At 44.0% G+C, this 21,618-nt stretch overlaps 1 protein-coding gene across 2 annotated transcripts in view; it reads left to right on the top strand.

Annotated features, from left to right (window-relative positions):
• EXOC6B (exocyst complex component 6B) overlaps positions 1–21,618 on the top strand; it is a 440,636-nt gene that overhangs the window by 204,135 nt on the left and 214,883 nt on the right. For both annotated transcript variants that reach the window (XM_077478074.1, XM_077478073.1), the window contains exons 9-10: positions 16,957–17,040; positions 21,047–21,093. In XM_077478074.1, coding sequence (XP_077334200.1) covers positions 16,957–17,040; positions 21,047–21,093 — 131 coding nt within the window. The remainder of the gene's footprint in view (positions 1–16,956; positions 17,041–21,046; positions 21,094–21,618) is intronic.

Here is a 21,618-nt window from a genome sequence, read left to right as displayed (position 1 = left end):
ACGAGTAGAGGAGAGCCGATCGGCTGCTCCTCTGACAGGGGGGGGTCTGTGTGGATCATCAGCACAGCCCCCCCGAGGATGCCCACACTGGACCACAAGGGACGCCACCAGACCACCAGGGATGCCCAGCACCAGGTATGCCACCCTAGACCACCAGGGATGCCAGACAGTGCCCACAATGGATGCCAATCAGTGCCCACAATGGGCATCACTGATTGGCATGCATTATTTGGCACTGATTGGCATCCATCAGTACAAAACAATGCAATACAATGTCGCCTTTCAATGCCCATCCGTGCCACCTTTCAGTGCCCATCCGTGCCACCTTTCAGTGCCCATCCGTGCCACCTTTCAGTGCCACCTATCCATGCCCATTCATGCCGCCAATCCGTGCCAGCTATCCATGCCAATCCGTGCCAGCTATCCGTGGCTATCCGTGCCAATTTGTGCCGCTTATCAGTGTCCATTAGTCTCCATCCGTGTCGCCCATCAGTGCCACCTATCAGTGCCCATCAATGCCACCTCATCAGTGCCACTTCATTGGTGCCGCCTTATCAGTGCCCATCAGTGAAGGAGAAAACGTGTTTATTTACAAAGTTTTGAAACTGAAACTAAGAATTTTTTTTTCAAAATTTTCGGTCTTTTTTTATTTAGCAAAAAATAAAAACCGCAGAGGTGATCAAATACCACCAAAAGAAAGCTCTATTTGTGGGAAAAAAATGATAAAAATTTCCTTTGGATACAGTGTAGCATGACCGCGCAATTGTCATTCAAAGTGTGACAGCGCTGAAATCTCAAAATTGGTCTGGGCAGGAAGTTGTTTAAGTGCCTGGTATTGAAGTGGTTAAAGAGGGCCAGATTTGATGAGGCAAACATACGCGAGGACCGACCCATTTTGCATGACATTCTTTGAACCATTAAAATTTGGTTCGTTTGAGCACTAATACACTGCCCAACATGAATTTTCTTGCCTTTGTGGCTGTGTGTGGTGAAGAGATGAGCTTGGGTGTATTATTTGGATATACCGTATTTAGGGATGTATAACACTTACCTTCACACAGCAGCCCTGCCGCGAACGCTGCAGCCCCGCCGCTGCCGCGTTTGCTGCCTGATCCATGCCCATCTGCAGCCTCGGAGGGGACAGGGAGAGGGGCAGGACGAGCGCCAACAGATTACATACAGGAGAATCTACTGTTTTCTCGGCCTCTTTAATACAAAATCCCACCTCCTTTGATGGACAGAACAGTCGTCCAATGGCAGCGCAGGAGATGTGACTACCTATTACAGAGGCTGCCGCGTATACTCCTGTATGTATGGCAGTCGTTCCGCCCCTTTCCTGTCCCCTCCGAGGCAGCCAGAATATATCTTTTGTGGCCAGACGGACCATTCAAAACCGGAACGCGGGCTGCAATTGGCCCGCGGCCCAGACTTTGGACATGTCTGGCCTAGGCTTATGACATCATGCACAGCTCGCTCTCTCTATCTCACTCTCGTGAAAGTTTGCCAAAAAGGAGGGGGGAGGGTTGAACGGGCAGCAGCTTCAGCTGCCCACAGTTAAAATGGCTGCAGCCAGACTCAGTGGAGGGAGATTTCTGCAGCATATTTGGCAAGTACAGAATCACAGTATATATAAAATAATATGCAAAGTGGTTGGAGGGAAGCTTCAGAATGGCAAAGATGTTTTTATTACAAATTATGTGAGAAGACTGCAGTTTCTCATAAAGAGGGAATACAATAGAATTTGTCCGATGTCTGTGGCCCTATGTGGGAACATCGGTGAGATGATTATTTTTTCCCGTAGGTATATAACATTGTAAAATTAATATATTATAATGCAGTATATATCATTAAAAGGTGATATAGTTCTAGGGTCCTGGGAATGTGCAGCTCTCTCGGAGGGGTGCGTGTGTTCCTGGGTTAGGAAAGTTTGAGTTTCAGTTCCCCGGGGGGGGATTCTCAATGAGAGGTTCATTTTCTTTTCTTTGTAAAGATCAGACAGGGGACACGGGGACGTGTCGGCGCTCGCTCCTGTTTGGGTTAGTAATGTTTTCTCGTGCTGGCGGTGCGAGGGCCGGGGTCTCCCGGAGTTTACCTGTGATGTTGGCAGGTGTCTTTTCTTCTCTTGCACAGTGACAGCACAGATCACCTAAAGAATTTTTGATTTCCACCCAAGTTGTATATGGTCTGTGTGTGTCAGTGTCCAATCACGTCCCCCCGAGATCCACACGGGCTCTCTGGCGGTTATGGGCACACCGAGGAGCGGGCGATTTATTGGAGCTGCTGGCCATATTGAGAAAGCATTGTGTGAAAATGGGAAGAACATTTTTCTTCTCTTCCTTTGTACAAAGCCATTTGCTGCAGCACAAGCCGATCGGTGGGTCCCGACTAACGATTTATGGCTGGGACCTGCTGAGCGAATGACAGAAGAGAGCACTGTGTTGTTAAAGGGGTTACATAGTTAGTAAGGTTGAATAAAGACACCAGTCCATCCAGTTCAACCTGAGTGAGTGTCTACAATTGTCCCTATCCCTGTACATCACACACTCACATCAGTCCCTACCCTCAAGGAGCCCACAATCCAAGGTCCCCATTCATATACTAGGGCCAATTTTGGACAGAAGCCAATTAACCTACCTGCATGTCTTTGGAGTGTGGGAGGAAACCGCAGCACCCGGAGGAAACCCGCACAAGCACAGGGAAAACATGCAAACTCCTGGCAGGTAGTGTCGTGTTTGGGATTTGAACCCGCGACCCTTTTTACTGCTAGGTAACTACACCACTGTGCTGCCCAAAGGTTTGTTTTTTTATTTTCTAAATAGGTTCCTTTAAGCTAGTACATTGTTGGTTCACGTACCTTTTCCTTCGATTTCCCGTCTAAATGTTTATTTTTCTTTGTCTGAATTTCTCACTTCCTGTTCCTCCTCAGTAAGCTGTTCTGGCTGACTAAACGCCACTCGGATGATGGTGGGAAGTTTACTGAGGAGAAACAGGAAGTGAGAAATTCAGACAAATAAAATAAACATTTAGAAGGGAAATCGAAGGAAAAGGTAAGTGAACCAACAATGCACTAGCTCAAAGGAACCTATTTAGAAAATAAAAAACAAAGCTTTACAACCCCTTCACAGGGCTCTCTACAGACACCAGCAATGTGCCGTTTAACTCCTTAAGGACCGCCTCCTGCACATTTATGTCGGCAGAATGGCACAGCTGGGCACATGAACGTGCAGGTACATTGCTCTTTAAATGCCCAGCCATGGGTCGCGCACGCTCGCGACCCGTTCCTGAGCTCTGTGGCTGCAGGACCCGCGGACCCGATCGCCGCTGGTGTCCCGCGATAGTCACAGAGCTGAAGAACGGGGAGAGGTAACTGTAAACAAACCTCTCCTTGTGCTTCCTAGTGTGGCTGTCACGGATCGTCTGTTCCCTGTTATAGGGAAAGACGATCAGTGACGTCACATGCCAAGCCACACCCCCCTACAGTAAAAAAACACATACACGTCACAATTAACCCCTCCCCGCCCCCTAGTGGTTAACCCCTTCACTGCCAGTGTCATTTACACCGGAATCAGTGCATTTAAATAGCACTGATTGCTGTATAAATGACAATGGTCCCAAAAATGTGTAAAAAATGTCCGATGTGTCCACCATAATGTCGCAGTCACAATAAAAATCGCTGATCACCGCCATTACTAGTAAAAATAATTTATAAAAATGCTATAAAACTATCCCCTATTTTGTAAACGCTATAACTTTTGCGCAAACCAATCAGTAATCGCCAATTGCAATTTTTTTTTTTAACAAAATATGTAGAATACATATTGGCCTAAACTGAGGAAAAAAAAAAAAATTTTCTATATTTTTTGGGGGATATTTATTATAGCAAAAAGTAAAAAATAATGCATTTTTTTCAAAATTGTCGCTTTATTTTTGTTTATAGAACAAAAAATAAAAACCGCAGAGGTGATCAAATACCACCAAAAGAAAGCTCTATTTGTGGGAGAAAAAGGACGCCAATTTTGTTTGGGAGCCACGTCGCATTGACTGCGCAATTGCCAGTTAAAGCGACGCAGTGCCGAATCGCAAAAAGGGGCTTGGTCCTTTGGCTGCAAATTGGTCCGGGGCTTAAGTGGTTAAAGGGGAACTGCAGTCTGCTCACATAATTTGTAATAAAAACATCTTTGCCATTCTGAAGCTTTCCTCCAACCACTTTGCATATTATTTTATATATACTGTGATTCTGCCACCAACGACCATGCCACGTTCAAAGTCACTTAACGTGGCGTTCCACCCAAAAATGGAACTTCCACTTTTTGGAATCCTCCTCCCCCCCTCCAGTGTCACATTTGACACTTTTCAGGGGGAAGGAGGGAGCAGATGGAGGTATTTTCTCCGACTTTCAAGGCTTTATCATCACTGATTTCCTGATTTCCTTACAGCCCATTCACACCTGAACGTTTTGTAGCCCTACGCCTGAAGCTACAAAACGCTGGAGGGGAAAAAATCCATTATTCTCAATGGAGATGGTTCACATCTCCACTCCATGTCACCTGAAGCCCTACGCCTGAAGCTCAAACAAGTTCCGGACCCTTTTTTGTCGCGCAAATTGGGCTGATTTGGGCGTTTTCATTCCCATAGAAACTAATGGAAACGCTCGATTCGAGCGTTTCTACGGGCGTTTTGACGCTGTATCTGCTCAAGAAAAAATAAGCAGATGAAAAATATTTTTCCTATTGGCTGAAAAAAAACGCCGAAGTTAAAAAACGCTCGTTGTCGCGCGTTGTAGTGTGGCAAAAAACGCTCGTTGTCGCGCGACAAAACGCCGGTAAAAACGTTCAAACACGCTACGCTCAGGTGTGAATGCAGCCTTACAGAGGATGGCGGCGGCGGCAGCAGTAGTCGAGAGACAGATCAGCTTCGGCTGCCAACATCGCGGGCTCCCTGGACAGGTAAGTGCCCATATATTAAGAGTCAGCAGCTGCAGTATTTGTAGCTGCTGGCTTTTATTATTTTTTTTTTTTCGGCGGACCTCCACTTTAAAACCCCATTCTGATGCTCGGTTTGAGCAAGGCCTCTTCACCACGTCTAGATGCCTAAATGCAGTCATTTGCTGCCATGTGATTGGCTGATTAGCAATTTGTGTTACCGAGCAATTAAAGAGGTGTACCTAATAAAGTGGCCGGTGAATGTATATTAGATTTGTTTGTTTTTTTATTTGAAGTGTGGTGGTCCGGCGCTGTATGTGGACTTGCTTTGACCCGCATACACTAGACGAGGTCTGAGGGCCCCCTTTTCTTTCTGTGACAGGGTGACGAGTAGTGTGTGGTGGATGATGCCGGTTATTTGATGAGGAAGCGGAAACAATTGTATAGTCCCTGTAACTGCTTGTGCTCATTGGAAGGAATGTTTTGGAATGTTCTTATTGTCCGCGACTCGCTGTTTTGTCCTGGGGGGGGGGGGGGGGGACCAGGTCACCGTTCCTGACTCCCTCCTTTGTTTTTCTCCTTTTTTTGGGGGGTGGGTTTTGTGATAGCAGCAAACAACTCCTGGGAGCACCATGACCCAGATGCCATGCCATTCTCTCCCGTACTAAGGCCGCTGGTGACCCGCAGATAAGGCCGCCGCTGAGCGATGGCTCGGATCCTGTTTGCCAGCTAGAGGAAGCGGCGCCTTTTGTTTTGTGGAGGAAATATCAGGGGCACAGCCACCGCACTCGCTGCCTAATAATAATTATCAGAGCGCCCTGCTTCCGAGCGGTGCCAATTGAACTTTTGCCCCGAGGGCCTCGTGTAACATAAACATTTACATATTTATTATTGTTTTCAATTTTTTTTTTTTTTTTTTTTTTACTCTGTGTAATTGACCCCGTAGTCACCTCTCTGTTTCTGGCTGGGGTCTGGCAGGCTTATCGATGGGGCAGAAGTTCATATATTGTACTGGGGAAGGGGGTCATCCGGCGGTCAGATTCCAGGCACCTGTAAATAAGAACGCTGCAGATTATCACACAGCCGGGCCCCGCAGACTTCTCCAGGAAACCCTGAACTTTGTCAGGAAGGTTAGCGAGGGAAAGCACGGGGAGAGGGGAGGTCAGACCTGGGTTAATGGAGCGTTGTGACTGCTGAACTTGAAGCTGCCTTGTATAGGCTGATATTTGTTTGCTGGCAAGGTGTGTGTCTGTGCGAGGACCTGACTCCTATTGCACTGGGAAATCCCTATTCTGTGGGTTAAAGCCGAACTCCGGGCACAAGGGAATTAAAGGTTCAAATTATTATTTCGTTTTATTTTTTTTATTTTAAATGACATGTTATACATTCCTGCTCTGTGCAATGGTTTTGCACAGAGCAGCCCCAATCCTCCTCTTTTTTTGGTCCTTCACCAGCATTCCTGGTTCCACCATAGCAAGGCGCTTGTTATGGGGGGCACTCCTGGAAGGCTTAATCCTGCCAGGCTCTTGGCACGCAAAGTGCAGCTCTACCCTACCCCCCACCCCAGTCCTTTGCTCATTGGTTTGACAGCAGCAGAAGTCAATGGCCAAAGGTTTTGAGAATGACGCAAATATTAAAGGGGTTGTAAAGGTTAAAAATGTTTTAAGGGGAAAAAACATCTGACAGTGCTGCCCCCCCCCCCCCATTTTACTTACCTGACCCCTCAAACGTCCTGCGCTTGCCTCCGACATTATCTTCGCCGCTCAGCCTGGCCATTGATTGGTTATAGTGGATGGATTGAAAGCAGCGCAGCCATTGGCTCACGCTGCTGTCAATCACATCCAATGATGCGGCACAATCACATCCAATGACGCGGCGCCCCCGCCCCCCCCAGTCCTTTGCTCATGGGCTGTTTGATAGCAGCAGAAGTTAATGGCCAAAGGTTTTGAGAATGATGCAAATATTAAAGGGGTTGTAAAGGTTAAAAATGTTTTCACCTTAATGCATTCTATGCATTAAGGTGAAAAAACATCTGACACTGCCAGCCCCCCCCCCCCCCCCATTTTACTTACCTGACCTCTCAAAAGTCCCGCGCTCGCCTCTGACATCTTCTTCGCCACTCAGCCAGGCCGTTGATTGGCTAGAGTGGATGGATTGAAAGCAGCGCAGCCATTGGCTCACGCTGCTGTCAATCACATCCAATCACGCGGTGCGCCGGGGGGTGGGGCTGAGTGATACAGTGAGCGGCTATAGCATGCGAGGGAGCTCGCATGAACGTGAGAAGTACTTGTGGGGGGAAGAGGAGACAGCCGCTAAGGGACCCCAGAAGAGGAGGTTCGGGGCCACTCTGTGCAAAACCAGCTGCACAGTGGAGGTAAGTATAACATGTTTGTTATTTAAAGTGGTAGTATGGTCATTTTTTTAACTTTTACCTACAGGAAAGCCTGTAATAAGGCTTACCTATAGGTAAAAAAAATATCTCCTAAACCTGTACGGTTTAGGAGATATTCCCCTCGGTATGCGCCGCTGACTGCAGCGGCGCATGCGCACAAGGGGGTTCTCTCCGTGAAAATCCGGCAGCGCTCGTGCGGCCGGACTGAAATCTCCCGCGCGCATGCGCAGGAGTGACGATATCGCGGCTCCGGCCACTCACAGCGCCGGAGCCGCGATACCCGGAAGAGACGCCGAGGGAGCATGTCGGCTCCCTCGGCGTGGATCGGGCCAGATGTCGGGGCCTCGTTCTAAGGTAAGTATTTCATAATGAGCTAGTATGCGGTGCATACTAGCTCATTATGCCTTTTGCTTTGCAGGTTTAAAAAAAAACAAAAAAACATTGCGGGTTTACTACCGCTTTAAAAAAAAAAAAAAAAAAAAAAAAAAACCTTTACAATTCCTTTAATATTTACAAAGTCTGCTGCCTCAGTGTTTATGCCAATTAATTGCAAAGTCCCTCTTTGCCGTGAAAATGAACTTAATACCCCAAAAAAAGAAACATTTCCACTGCATTTAAGTCCTGCCACAAAAGGACTAGCTGACAACATGTCGGTGTATGCACCGCTCCCAAAACGCCGTGCCCAATAAAATTAAAAGTGCCCCGCTTAAAGAGCGTTAAAACAAGCGGCGCTTTAGCTCTACCGCTGCCCCAGTGTGAAAGTAGCCTAATGCCCTGTACACACAATCGGTCATTCCAACAACAAAATCCCATGGCTTTTTTTCTGATGGATGTTGGCTCAGACTTGTCTCGGTCACACAAAGTTGGTTGGAAATTCCAAACGCCGAGAAAAAGGAAGTTCAGTAGCAAAGTGCGGCTCTTTTGCTTGATTCCGAGCATACGTGGCACTTTGTGTGTCAGAAATTGTGTACACACACGATCGGAATTTGTGCAAACGGATTTTGTTGTGGGAAAATTTGAGAACCAGATCTCAAATTTTGTGCGACGGACATTCCGATGGAAACTCTTCGGTGGAGCCTACAACACGGTCGGAATTTCCGACAACAACATTTTCCATCGGAAAATCCTATTGTGTGTGTGTGTACAGGGCATAAGGCACCACAAGAACTTCTCCTATCGTCTATTTAGCTTCATAGTATCTCGATAGTCCGATATTTGTTGTTTTATTAATGATTTCATAGAGGTTGCTGCCTTCAGTCCTCACTGTTTCTCAGCTGCTCTGTGGGTGAGAGATGCCAGATGTGGCCCCTGAGCCGTCTATCTGCCCATCTCTTGCTCTGCTCCCATGCCTGTAAACACCAGTGTGAGATCATAGAGGACAGGCCCGGCTCAGATACTTTGTGCTAGGCAGCGATAAGGACACAGGAAAAAACCATTAGGAGGGCAGTGGCCTTTGATAACCCACAGTCTGCTACGTGCTAATGGGACGGCTACTGTTCCCTGGAGGACACCAGCGCTGTGAACTTGTTATGTTGTCCTACTAAGTGCTTGTGTGACCCTCGTGACCCCAAAAGAAACATGGAGCAGATTGAGTTATACGCTCCTTGTTCTCGGGGAAAGGACTAATGGTTGTATTCCTTCTCTTACTTCACCTTCTCTGGAGGCTTCGGACAAATACCGCTGAGCTCTGCCTGTTTTATAAAGACCTATGGAAACCATTGCTTTTGGGTTCATCTCGCCTCGCTCTGGTTCTCCAATAGGTTTCTATATAGTAACTTCACGTTTAAAATTGTGATATCTAAATTAAAATGAAACATTTAAAAAAAAATAAAAAATTACATTGCCAGAGGAAGGTTCCTTCTCCTTTTGCTAACCTTATGGGGGTTATGTACTATTTTAGGATGATGCAAATTATCAACAGCAGCTGAAAAAATTGAGTTCTCTATCGAGATCTGTCTACAAGATTTACATTATATTACAGTGAGGGGGAAGTATTTGCTTCCCTGCTGATTTTGTACGTTTGCCCACTGACAAAGAAATGATCGGTCTATAATTGTAATGGTCGGTTTATTTTAACAGTGAGAGAATAACAACAAAAATATCCAGAAAAAGGCATTTCAAAAAATGTATAAATTAATTTGACTTTTAATGGGTGAAATAAATATTTGACCCCTTCACAAAACATAATTTAGTATTTGGTTGAAAAACCCTTGTTGGCAATCAGACGTTTCTTGTAGTCGGTCACCAGGTTGGCACACATCTCAAGAGGGATTTTGTCCCACTCCTCTTTGCTGATCCTCTCCAAGTCATTAAGGTTTTGAGGCTGACGTTTGGTAACTCAAACCTTCAGCTCCCTCCACATATTTTCTATAGGATTAAGGTCTGGAGATCTGGCTAGGCCACTCCAGGACCTTAATGTGCTTCCTCTTAAGCCACTCATTTGTTGCCTTGGCCGTGTGGTTTGGGTCATTGTCATGCTGGAATACCCATCCATGACCCATTTTAAATGCCCTGCCTGAGGGAAGGAGGTTCTCACCCAAAATTTGACAGTACATGGCCCGTCCATCGTACCTTTGATGTAGTGAAGTTCTCCTGTCCTCTTAGCAGGAAAAACACCCCCAAAGCATAATGTTTCCATCTTCATGTTTGATGGTGGGGATGGTGTTATTGGGGTCATGGGCAGCATTCCTCCTCCTCCAAACACGGTGAGTTGAGTTGATGCCTAAAGCCCCGTACACACGACCGGACTTTTCAACATCCAAAGTCTGACGGAATGATTCCGGCAGACTATTCGATCGTGTGTGGGCTGCAACGGACTTTTGATTCACAAAAGTCTGACAGACTTTAGAAATGGAACATGCTTCAAAGTTTTCCGCCAGAACTCTGCCGGACCCAGAAATCCGCTCGTGTGTGTGCTAGTCTGACGGACTAAAACCGACGCTAGGGCAGCTATTGGCTACTGGCTATGAACTTCCTTATTCTAGTCCAGTCATACGTCATCACGTTCGAATCCGTCGGACTTTGGTGTGATTGTGTGTGGCCAAGTCCGTTCATTCGGAAAGTCGGTCAGAACTCTGTCAGAACTCTGTCAGAACTCTGTCAGAACTCTGTCAGAACTCTGTCAGAACTCTGTCAGAACTCTGTCAGAACTCTGTCAGAACTCTGTCAGAACTCTGTCAGAACTCTGTCAGAACTCTGTCAGAACTCTGTCAGAACTCTGTCAGAACTCTGTCAGAACTCTGTCAGAACTCTGTCAGAACTCTGTCAGAACTCTGTCAGAACTCTGTCAGAACTCTGTCAGAACTCTGTCAGAACTCTGTCAGAACTCTGTCAGAACTCTGTCAGAACTCTGTCAGAACTCTGTCAGAACTCTGTCAGAACTCTGTCAGAACTCTGTCAGAACTCTGTCAGAACTCTGTCAGAACTCTGTCGAAAGTCTGCCGGACTTAAGTCCTGTCGTGTGTATGCGGCAAAAGAGCTTGATTTTTAGCCTCATCTGATCACAACGCTTTCACCCAGTTCTCCTCTGAATCATTCAGATGTTCATTAGAAAACTTCAGATGGGCCTGTACATGTGATTTCTTGAGCAGGGGGACCTTGGGGGAGCTGCAGGATTTCAGTCCTTCATGGCGTAGTGTGTTAACAATTGGTTTCTTGGTGAATATGGTCCCAACTGCCTTGTGATCATTGATAAGATTCTCCCATGTAATTCTGGGCTGATTCCTCTGATCATTGAAACTCCACGAAGGTGTGATCTTGCTTGAAACCCCAGACCGAGGGAGATTAACAGTTATTTTGTGTTTCTTCCGTTTGCGATTAATCACACCAACTGTTGTCACCCTCTCACCAAGCTGCTTGGAGGTGGTCTTGTAGCCCATTCCAGCCTTGTGTCGGTCTGCAATCTTGTCCCTGACATCCATGCACAGCTCTTTGGTCTTGGCCATGGTGGAGAGATTGGAATCTGCTTCTATGAACAGGTGTCTTTTTATACAGGTAACAAGCTGAGATTAGGAGCACTCCCTTTTAAGGGAGTGCTCCTAATCTCAGCTCGTTACCTGTAGAGAAGACACCTGGGAGCCAGAAATCTTGCTGATTGATAGGGGATCAAATACTTATTTCACTCATTAAAATGCAAATCAATTTATAACTTTTTTGAACTGCATTTTTCTAGATATTTTTGTCATTATTCTGTCTCTCATTGTTGAAATAAACCTACCATTAAAATGAGATAGACCGATCATTTTGTTAGTGAGCAAACAAAATCAGCAGCGGATAAAATACTTTTTTTCCCTTGCTCTAGGTGCTTTTCATTAGAATTTGCTAAAAACTGAGGGACAGTAGCGATGTTAAAATGCAAATCCTACAGCACAACTTACTAATATCTGCTACTACAACAAGTAACAAAACTTAAAGGAGAAGTACAGCCAAAGCTTGTTTGCCTGTAATTCTCCTGTGAATCACAGGGGTCCAGTTCTGCACTCCTGTAACTTGTTTTCAGCAGACAACGGGCTGAAGTCACAGAGCCGGTCCAGCCTGGTGCAAGATCACGACAATATGGTTGGGATCCACCCACAACCCTGGACCAGCACCTGGCTCAGCCTCTCGGCGAGCCGCTAAGAGCCTGAGGCAGCCACTCCCGTCCCCTCACTGGAGCCCATGGGGGGGGGGGGCGGGGGCGGCAAGAGCAGAGAGAACCAGTGGCTGACAGTCACCAGCTCTCTACTCATGGAGCTGTGAGAACCAAACGATCAGCTGTCTTAAGGCCTGTACACACGATCGTACTTTCCGACGGGAAATGTTGGATGTCAGGTTGTTGGCGGACAATCCGACCGTGTGGATGCTCCATCGGACAATTGTTGTTGGACTTTCCACCAACAAATGTTGGATAGCATGTTCTCAAATTTTCCACCAACAAATGTGTTGTCGGACTTTCCGAACGTGTGTACACAAGTCCGTCGGACAAAAGTCCAAAGTACAAATACGGTTGCCCGAAAGCAGAAGCAGTCGGTCTTGTAAACTAGCGCTCGTAATGGAGAATTGATATTCGTGACGCGGCAAATTATGAAATCTCGAAATGCAGCGCACGATTCTCTTCTTCTTTAATGGGATAATAATGAAGCTGCTTTGCTGGTGATACTGATGGAGTTATTGCAAACAAATTTTCAAAGGCTTTTTTTTTTCTAGTGATATCAAGAATATTATGTTTTTATTTTTTTTATTTGATTACAACAAAGAAAAGCAGGGGGGCCAAGAGAGGGCTGGGGAATCGCCAACCCCCGGGACTTTAACGGTATCCAATCAGAAAAAATTTTAACCAAGAAAGAAATCTTGATATATAAAATATTACAATTTTATTCAAGCTATACACAATTTTGGTTTAGACATTCATAAAAACGATGATTTGACATCAATTTGCAAGAAAAGGCATATTCATATTTAATCTCATTTTTCACCGAACAAGACAAGTGAAGAAAAGGCAAGCTGCAATCATTCTCAACATGTTTCGCCCGGAATGGGCTTCTTCAGGAAATACTGATTGAGCAGCCAACAAAGCTAGGATAATAAATAATAAAATAATGTTATTGTTAATTCGTGCATAGAGTAACAATGATCAATAGAATGAATAACAATTGATATAAATAGTTTTAGCATGGTTTTTGCATAAGTTGGATTATTAAAACAGATACAGAGTGCAATTTAAATGGATCAACAAATACAAGAGATGAATATCTCACCGATATTGCCAATGCTCCAAAGAATTCAAAATATTAGACAGAAGTCATTCTAAGACAGTGTTTAAGAAAAATCTCTGTGTTTGTTGTAGCGAAAAAACGCACAAATCAAAATGAAGTTTGTCGCCTAGTGGGAATCTGCAGAGAGAGATAAAACATTCAGAGAGATAATTAAAGGGATAAAGAGGTTAGAGAAAGAAATTTTGGTGGACCCTTAGCAAAGGGAACCAATTGTAAAAATAAAGTGAATATTATCAAAAATCTTATAATTACCATACTGGAATGAATGAATGAATGACTTATATAGCGCTACCTATACGAACTGAATCGCCTCTGGGCGCTTTTTCTTGCCACCGGTGTCCATCTGCAGCTATTTATGCGGTCCTTTAACCTGTAGAGTCCCGACACACTTACAACATTGACATACACATACACATATTATGGCCAATTCTTTTTGGACAGGGTCTAATTAACCTACCAGCATGTCTTTGGAGTGTGGGAGGAAACCAGAGTACCCGGAGGAAACCCACGCAGGCACAGGGAGAACATGCAAACTCCAGGCAGATAGTGTTGTGGTCGGGATTTGAACCAGCAACCCTATTGCTGCTAGGTGAAAGTGCTAACCACTACACCACTGTGCTGCCCCTTACTGGAGAATACTGGAATACTGCCCATACTGGAGAAATTGAACCAATGAGGATTGTTGAAAAAGGTTATGTAAATTTCCAAATAGGTCAAAGTTACACTCCATATAGTATATTGGAAATAGATGTAGTAGTTAAAGCTGAAATAAGAAAGAATACTGATGAAGAAAAAATCCAGAGTGTTAAAAAGGTAAATATTATTATCAAAAAAGATCCACTAGTATAGGTTGGTTCATAGAGCCATAACTGAGGATATAGACAGTGACCAAAGTGTTCCGTCAGCTTACCCGTTAGTTGGCTGTCTGGTGTATGCATACTATGCATCCAATTCCCACAATTGCCAAGAGGCAACTGATGGGAATGAGGGGTTTTATGCCTCTCCAGCTCGGCGGCGTCTGACGTCACCGCCGAGCTGCGGGCGAAGATAAACAAGGGAAGGAGAGGGCTAGTTCCGGTCTTCTCACGATTAGAACGAAGTGCGCATGCGCAAGATATCACGTCGCAGCTTCGCGCATAGGAAAACTTGCATGCCGAAGCTACGGCGGCCATTTTGGAAACTCTTATGATTATAAGGAAGTGCGCATGCGCGGGTATCGCGTCGCAGTTCCGCGCATAGGATATATTGCGTGCTAAGGCTTAGGCGGCCATTTTTGAAACTCCAGAACAGAGTAGTACGCTGATGCAGTTATCCAGCAGTGTTCCGTAATGGCATACGAAGCCAGAGCGGCCATTTGCAGAGAGGTACCTGGTCTAATCAGAATAGGCACATTGATGGAGATCAGATATAGCCAATACAAAGGACATGTATCTCCAAAGGGGTAGTGTAGCCATGCGCTTGTTCCTAGTCACCTAGCAAAAGGCCAATGACCTGCCTAAATCAGACAGGTCAATGGTAAAACGTGCGGCCAACATAGAAATACAGAAATACATATCTCCAACAGCATATTCTGCATATTTGTTTATATGAATATTCGCTAAGGTGCTAGCTGAAAGAAAGCAATTGAAACAATCAGGCCACTCGCAAACACTGAAATTTCATCTTGGCAACCTAGCCTAAAGATATCATGGTCGTATCAAATATACTGATGGGAAAAATGTAGATCCCGCATATAAATAGCGAGGAAGTGATTATTATAAATCTAGAATATAACTATAATGGAGAAAAAGTAATGGTTAAATACAGTACAGGAAAACAGTAAACAGCCCAAACACAATCCCATTGATATGGGGAACATAAATGGTTGAGGCGCTGATTGGTTGACAGGTCCCAGCAGAAATATTTCCAGTTCCCCGGGGCGCCCATACAGAGACCCAATTCAAAAAAAAAAAAAAAATTATTAGGCGGCAAACTTCCAATTACCGATTGAATTGATAAAGTAATTGTTAGGGAATCTTTGGATGATTGGAGCTTGGCAAATTCAGAGAGATTTACAAAAAAATAAAAAAAAAATAAAAACATTATAAGAAGGGTTTAAAGCTAAAAGCTTCATTGAGGCCCGGTGCAATTTTTTCTCTTAATGTCATTTTTTTTATTTGGTCAAGTTACCACAACACCATTATCCCGTAGTTTTTAAGATCAAAGCTACAACTGTTGGTGTCCCTTGTCAATTTTATATTATATTTTTTAAAATGTAACTGCCTACTCCCAAACTGTCAATTGAAGTAAAACACATAACCAAGTATTATTCTAGACAATTTTTTTTACTGTGCGTTAAAAAAAAAAAAAAAAAAATCAGCATTTTTAACATGCTATCTGCCAATAGAACTTAACCAAAAAGTGCATTCTATGCATCCAAAAATATAGAGAATATACCAAATCATTATTCAACCAAAAAATAATGTCAAAGCAATAACTCAAAGGCCAATAATAACACATTATCTCCTCCGATTCCACAACTGAAAAGCGAGAATCAAGGCTCAACATACTTCTACTAACTCAAAATTAGCAGAAGGAGCCCAAAGGGTGGCGCTAAAGAGCTGAAAAATCACGTGGTGCGTCTAGTACGTCACTACGTTCATAATTGTTGGCCAACATTTGCGTGGCCGTGTGTATGCAGGACAAGTTTGACAACGCCATTTGGACAAAATTCCATGGATTTGTTGCCCAACAATCCGATCGTGTGTACGAGGCATTAGAGCCTACGGGGGGGGGGGGGCTGTGTATGGGGGCAGCCAATGCTGCATCCTCCTAGGTAATTATGATTCTTGGGGAAAAAAAATAAAAAATTACAAACTTCTCTTTTAATCTATTAACAATGTGTCCATTTGTATGAAGAAGTAACAAATGAAATAAAGTATTTTAAGAGCGTCGCAAAGCATAAAAAGGTGAACTAGCACTCTGTCCTCTCGCCTAGTCCCCAAGAGTCCCCGCTTTACTCTCTGTGGGATAAATGGTCAGTGCCCACGTTGCAGCAGTACAAGGATTTGAAAGCCACACTCTTCTTCTACCTCTCTCCTTGGGATTTTCAGGACGGAGCAGAGCGGTTCTGATTGGTCACGTCCCGGCACGTTTCAGAAATATCACAAACATCAATAATGTGATTTGTAAAGGTAAAAAGAAAACAAAAAAACAACATATTTAAACTTACCTGCTCTGTGCAATGTAATTGCACAGAGCGGCCATAAACCTCCTCTTTTTGGGTCCCCCGCTGGCACTCCTGGCCCCTCCCCTCTGTTCAGTGCCTCCACGAGTGGCACTCATGCATGCTCGCCCCTGAGCCCCCCGCTGCTGCGTCTGATACAGGCAGCAGCCCGCTCCCTTGTCACTGACTTTGATTGACAGCACTGGGAGCCAATCATTTTAATCAAGAAGATTAATGATTTCTGTGCGTTGGTGTGTATAACCTTTATGACATCTATTTCTAAGTACTGGGATAGGCCATCCAAAACAATTGCTGAAATCCCTATATTAGTGAGAAATGGCAGTACTTTTTTTTTTTTTTTTTTACTGTAGTAGGCTCATTATTCTCATTTATTGTAGTGAGGAACATTTAACCCCTGGCATCTTTCTAGATCTACAGCACTCTAATCAGGTTCAACATCGATGTAGAACAAATACATTTTGGGGGATGCTGATAGTTTAATAAGGACACCAGAAAATTACTGTAAGGCTTTGTTCACTCCTTTTTCTTGGCATCCAATCTTTGAGCTTCACACTGGCTGTACATATCCAGAATAAAAAGTCACTTTCCACTGCATTAGTCTTATCTTGATCCTGCCCAGTTACTTAATTGCTGTTTTGTAATGATCTTGTCTTCTTATCTCAGGGTTCACGAGAGGTCTTTGAGAACTACTACCGGAAACAGAGGAGAAAGCAAGCCAGACTTGTGCTCCTGCCACCGTCCAACATGGTAACTTCTTTGGATAGTTTGAAGGGTGTTGATTAGTACATAAGCTGTGTAGAATATTTGAGGGCTGTACATTAGCTGTGTAGGTGGTTTGAGTGTTGTCCATTGGTACATGAAGTATGTGGGGTCTTTGAGGGGTGTTGATTAGTACATGAACCGTGTACAAGGTTTGAGGCGTGTCCATTAGTACATAAGCCCTCTAGGAAGTTTTAGGGGTGTCCATTAGTACATGGGCCGTGTAGAATGTTCGAAAGGTGTCCAATAGTACATGAGATGTGTGGAAGGTTAGATAGGGGGCCATTAGTACATGAGCCGTGTAGAAGCTTAGAAAGGTATCCATTAGTACATGAGCTGTGTGGAAGGTTAGATAGGGGGCCATTAGTACATAAGCTGTGTAGAAAGTTTGAGGGACGTCCATTAGTACATGAGTCATGAAGGTTTTAAGGGTGTTCATTAGTACATGAGCCATGTAGAACGTGTGAGGGGTGACCATTAATACACGGACTGTGTAGATGGTTTGAGAAGTGTTTATTAATACATGAGCTTTGTAGAAGGTTCGAGGCGTGTCCATTAGTACATGAGCCATGTAGATGATTTGAGGGGTGTCCATTAATACATTAGCCATGTATAAGGTATAAGTGGTGTCCATTAATACATGAGCCATGCAGAAAGTTTGAGGGGTGTTCCCTAAGTACATGAGCCGTGAAGAAGATTTAAGGGGTGTCTTAAATCTTCTGCACATGAGTGGTGTAGAAAGTTTGAGGGGTTTCCATTAGTACACAAGCCATGTATAAGGTTTTAGGGGTGCCCATGAATGAATGATGTAGACTGAGCTTCCATTAGTACATGAGCTGTGTAGGAGGGGTGTCCATTAATTCATAAGCCATGTGGAAGTTTTGTGGGGTGTCCATAAGTACATGAGCCCTGCAGAATATTTAAGGGGGTGTCTATTAGTACATGGACAGTAGAAAGTTTGAGGGGTGTACATTAGTACCTGAGCCATGTAGAGAGTATGAGGGGTGCCTATTAGTACATGAGTCATATAGAAGGTTTGAGGGGATGTCCATTAATACATTAGCTGTATAGAAGGTATTAGGGGTGTCCATTAATACACAAGCTATGCAGAAGGTTTTAGGGGTGTCTACAGTACCCGAGCCATGTAGAAAGTATGAGGGGTGTCCATTAGTACATGCGCCGTGTAGAAGGTTTAAGGGATGTTCATTAATACATGAGTCCTGTAGAAGGTTTGAGGGGTGTCCATTTGTACATGAGCTGCGTGAAGGGTTGTCCATGTGGTGTCAAGTAAATAGTAGAGAAACAGACCTAAATTCAAAACGGTGTGAAAAGGGTGATCGCAGAGTAGAAAATCATACCTTTCATCATAAAGGCTGAATCCTGGACGAGACAACCAATGAGTCGTGTGATTTCTATCGAAAAAGAATAGGGCGCTGTTCAGCCAGACCCAATGACCGGCCAGCTGTGATGGAGTAGGGGGGCGTTTAGGAAGTGTGCCAAAGGAAGAGATCACAGGAAAGCAGATTTATAGTCTAGTGAGCAAACAGGTGACCGAGAAAGCTGTACAAATAAATTCTGTTGTCACCCCCCTGGCTATACAGTATGGTAGGATTGTGTGAATCACAAGACTGTCTGAACAGATTTTGTATAAAATAGCTTGTGTATTTGGTTTTCCATGTTTTTATTGAATTTTGTTTTCAAAAAATAATAATTACAAAGAATCCAATACATTTTCAGGTTTCCGACAATAGAAGGATAGGAACATGAAAGCAATACTTGATCTAATCAATGTATAAAATGTCGAAAGAGTATAATCAAACCAAACAGACATCGTGTATTAATAAATCCTTAGCAAAGTAGTGATATTGGTCATGTCACCAGAACTTCCAGACACCCCAGTGGGAGAAAACTGTAGCTTATGTATTTCAGTTGTGTTTATAGAGATCTTGCCATGGATTCTGTTTAAGTGTGCTATAATATTTGCACACTATATTAAAGGATCAGGCAGCCCAAAACATATTTCTATTTCCAACCGGTGGAGAGATAAATCACCTCACAGTTCCTTCTATTTCTCGCGGGTCCTATTGGTAAGATTTCTACACTGAACTTCTTTGGTCTGCACACCACTTGTTCCCATTATGAGGGTTCCCACAATCCCTGCTGGATTTTTATTAATTACAGTGGGGAAAATATCTATTGGGTCCCCTGCAGATTTTGTAAGTTTGCCCACGTACAAAGAAATGACGGGTCTATAATTTTTATCATAGGTGTATTTTAAATGATAGAGACAGAACACCAACAACCAAAAATCCAGAAAAACACATGAAATAAATGTTATAAATTGAGTTGCAGTTCAGTGAGTAAAATAAGTATTTGATCCTCAAGAAAAACATGACTTAGTACTTGGTGGCAAAACCCTTGTTGGAAGCACAGAGGTCAAACGTTTCTTGTAATTGGTTACCAGTTTTACACACATCTCAGGAGGGATTTTGGTCTACTCTTCTTTACAGATCTTCTCAAAATCCTTAAGGTTTCTTGGCTATCTCCTCGTAACTTGAAGTTTCAGCTCCCTCTATAAATTTTCTATGGGATTAAGCTCTAGAGACTGGCTAGGCCACTCCATTACCCATTACCTTAATATGCTGCTTCTTAAGCCGCTCCTTTGTTGCCTTGGTGGTATGCTTTGGGTCATTGTCATGCTGGTATATCCAACCACGACCCATCTTCAATGTTCTGGCTGAGGGAAGAAGGTTCTCATCCAAGATTTTACAATATATGTCCCAGTCCATTGGCCCCTCAATGCAGCAAAGTTGGCCTGTACCTTTAGCAGAAAAATGGCCCCAAAGAATGTTTCCACCTCTGTGCTTGACTGTGGGGATGGTGTTCTTAGGGTCATAGTCTGCATTTTTCTTCCTCCAAACACGGGGCGTGTCGAGTTAATGCCGAAGAGCTAAATTTTGGTCTCGTCTGACCACAGCATTTTCTCCTAATCCTTCTCTGAATTATTTAGATGTTCATTGGCAAACTTTAGAAGGGCCTGTACATGTGTCTTCTTCTGGAGGTTGACCTTGTGGCCGCTGCATGATTTCAATCCATGGCGGTGTATTGTATTACCAATGGTTTGTTTGGTGACTGTGGGCCCAACTGCCTTGAGATCATTCACAAGCTCCTCCCGTGTAGTTCTGGGGTGATCCCTCAGTTTTCTCATGATCATCCTTAGAGGCAAAATTTTGAATGGCCCTCCAGATGAGGGCAATTGATGGTTATTTTGCATTTCTTCCATTTGTGAATAATCGCTCCAACAGTTTTCTCCTTCTCACCAAGCTTCTTGCTGATGGTCTTGTAGCCCATTCCAGACTTGTGCAGATCTACAAACTTCAATCCCTGATGTCCTTTGGCAGCTCTTTGGTCTTGCCCATGATGGTGAGGTTTGAATGGAAGAAAGAGATTCTTTGGACAGGTGTCTTTTATACACATAAAGACTTGACGTTAGGGGCACCTTCTTAAATTGACAGGACTAATCTGTATACCACATACTATAGCCAGTCTATTGGAGCCAGAATTATTATTGGTTGGTAGGGGATCAACTATTTTTTTACTCACTGAATTCCAACCCTGTTTATAACATTTGTGTCGTGTTTTTTTTCTGGATTTTTGGTTGATATTCTGTCTCTATCATTTTAAATACACCTATGATAACAATAATAGACCCTTCGTTTCCTTGTAAGTGAGAAAACTTACAAAATCTAATAATTTTTTCCCCACTGTATATATTAGGGACCGGCACTGAAGTGTTTGCACAGGCTATGGCCATGAGATCTCGCCATCTGAACCCTCAGGTGATACAGGAAGGTGAAAGTTATATTATTCTACTGTCCTCTGCCTATAACTTAAATATCACACTTCGAGCAGGCTAACTCTTTAACACGACCCAGTGCAGCAATTGTGTATTGATTGCAGACAGAGGCTTACATTGTTGTCTTCTCTCTTCCAGCATGAGACTTTGGATGGATATAGGAAATACTTCCATCAAATCGTAGGGTAAGTAGTCCTAACATAGGTATGCGAAACCTGCTGACTCTGACAGACTATTTATTCACAACAGCAAATCAGATTTTCACTTCCATATTTGCGTTCAAGATCCCCCCCCCGGTTTAGACTTTGCCACATTTTCCACTTTTTGGTGGAATCATCATTACATTTTTTTTCATAGAAAGTGTTATGTAGTTAAAGTAAGGGTAATTTTTTTCTGTTTTTAAAAAAAAAATAACAAACCTATCATACCTCCACTGTGCAGCTTGTTTTGCACAAAGTGGCCCCGTCCCTCGTCTTCTGGAGTCTCTCGTGGCTCCTTCCCCACATCAGATAACCCCCTAGGAGAAGCTCTCTCCCGGGAGATTACCTTGGGGGCGCGCTCCGGAGTCTAGCATTCGGCATCCATAGAGGCTGAATGCAGGACTTGACCCCCCCCTCCATGTCATTGGATTTTATTGACAGCAGCAGGAGCCAATGGCCGCGGTGCTATCTGTCTATCCAATCAAGAGCTGGGAGCCCGTGGAGAGAGAG

The sequence above is a fragment of the Lithobates pipiens genome, unplaced genomic scaffold (assembly GCF_037356315.1).
Source record: "Lithobates pipiens isolate NorthernLeopardFrog02 unplaced genomic scaffold, aLitPip1_a1.2 Scaffold_13, whole genome shotgun sequence".
In the NCBI taxonomy this organism is placed as follows: domain Eukaryota; kingdom Metazoa; phylum Chordata; class Amphibia; order Anura; family Ranidae; genus Lithobates; species Lithobates pipiens.
Note: the sequence above shows the minus strand (reverse complement) of the source record. Positions and strands in the feature narration are given on the sequence as shown.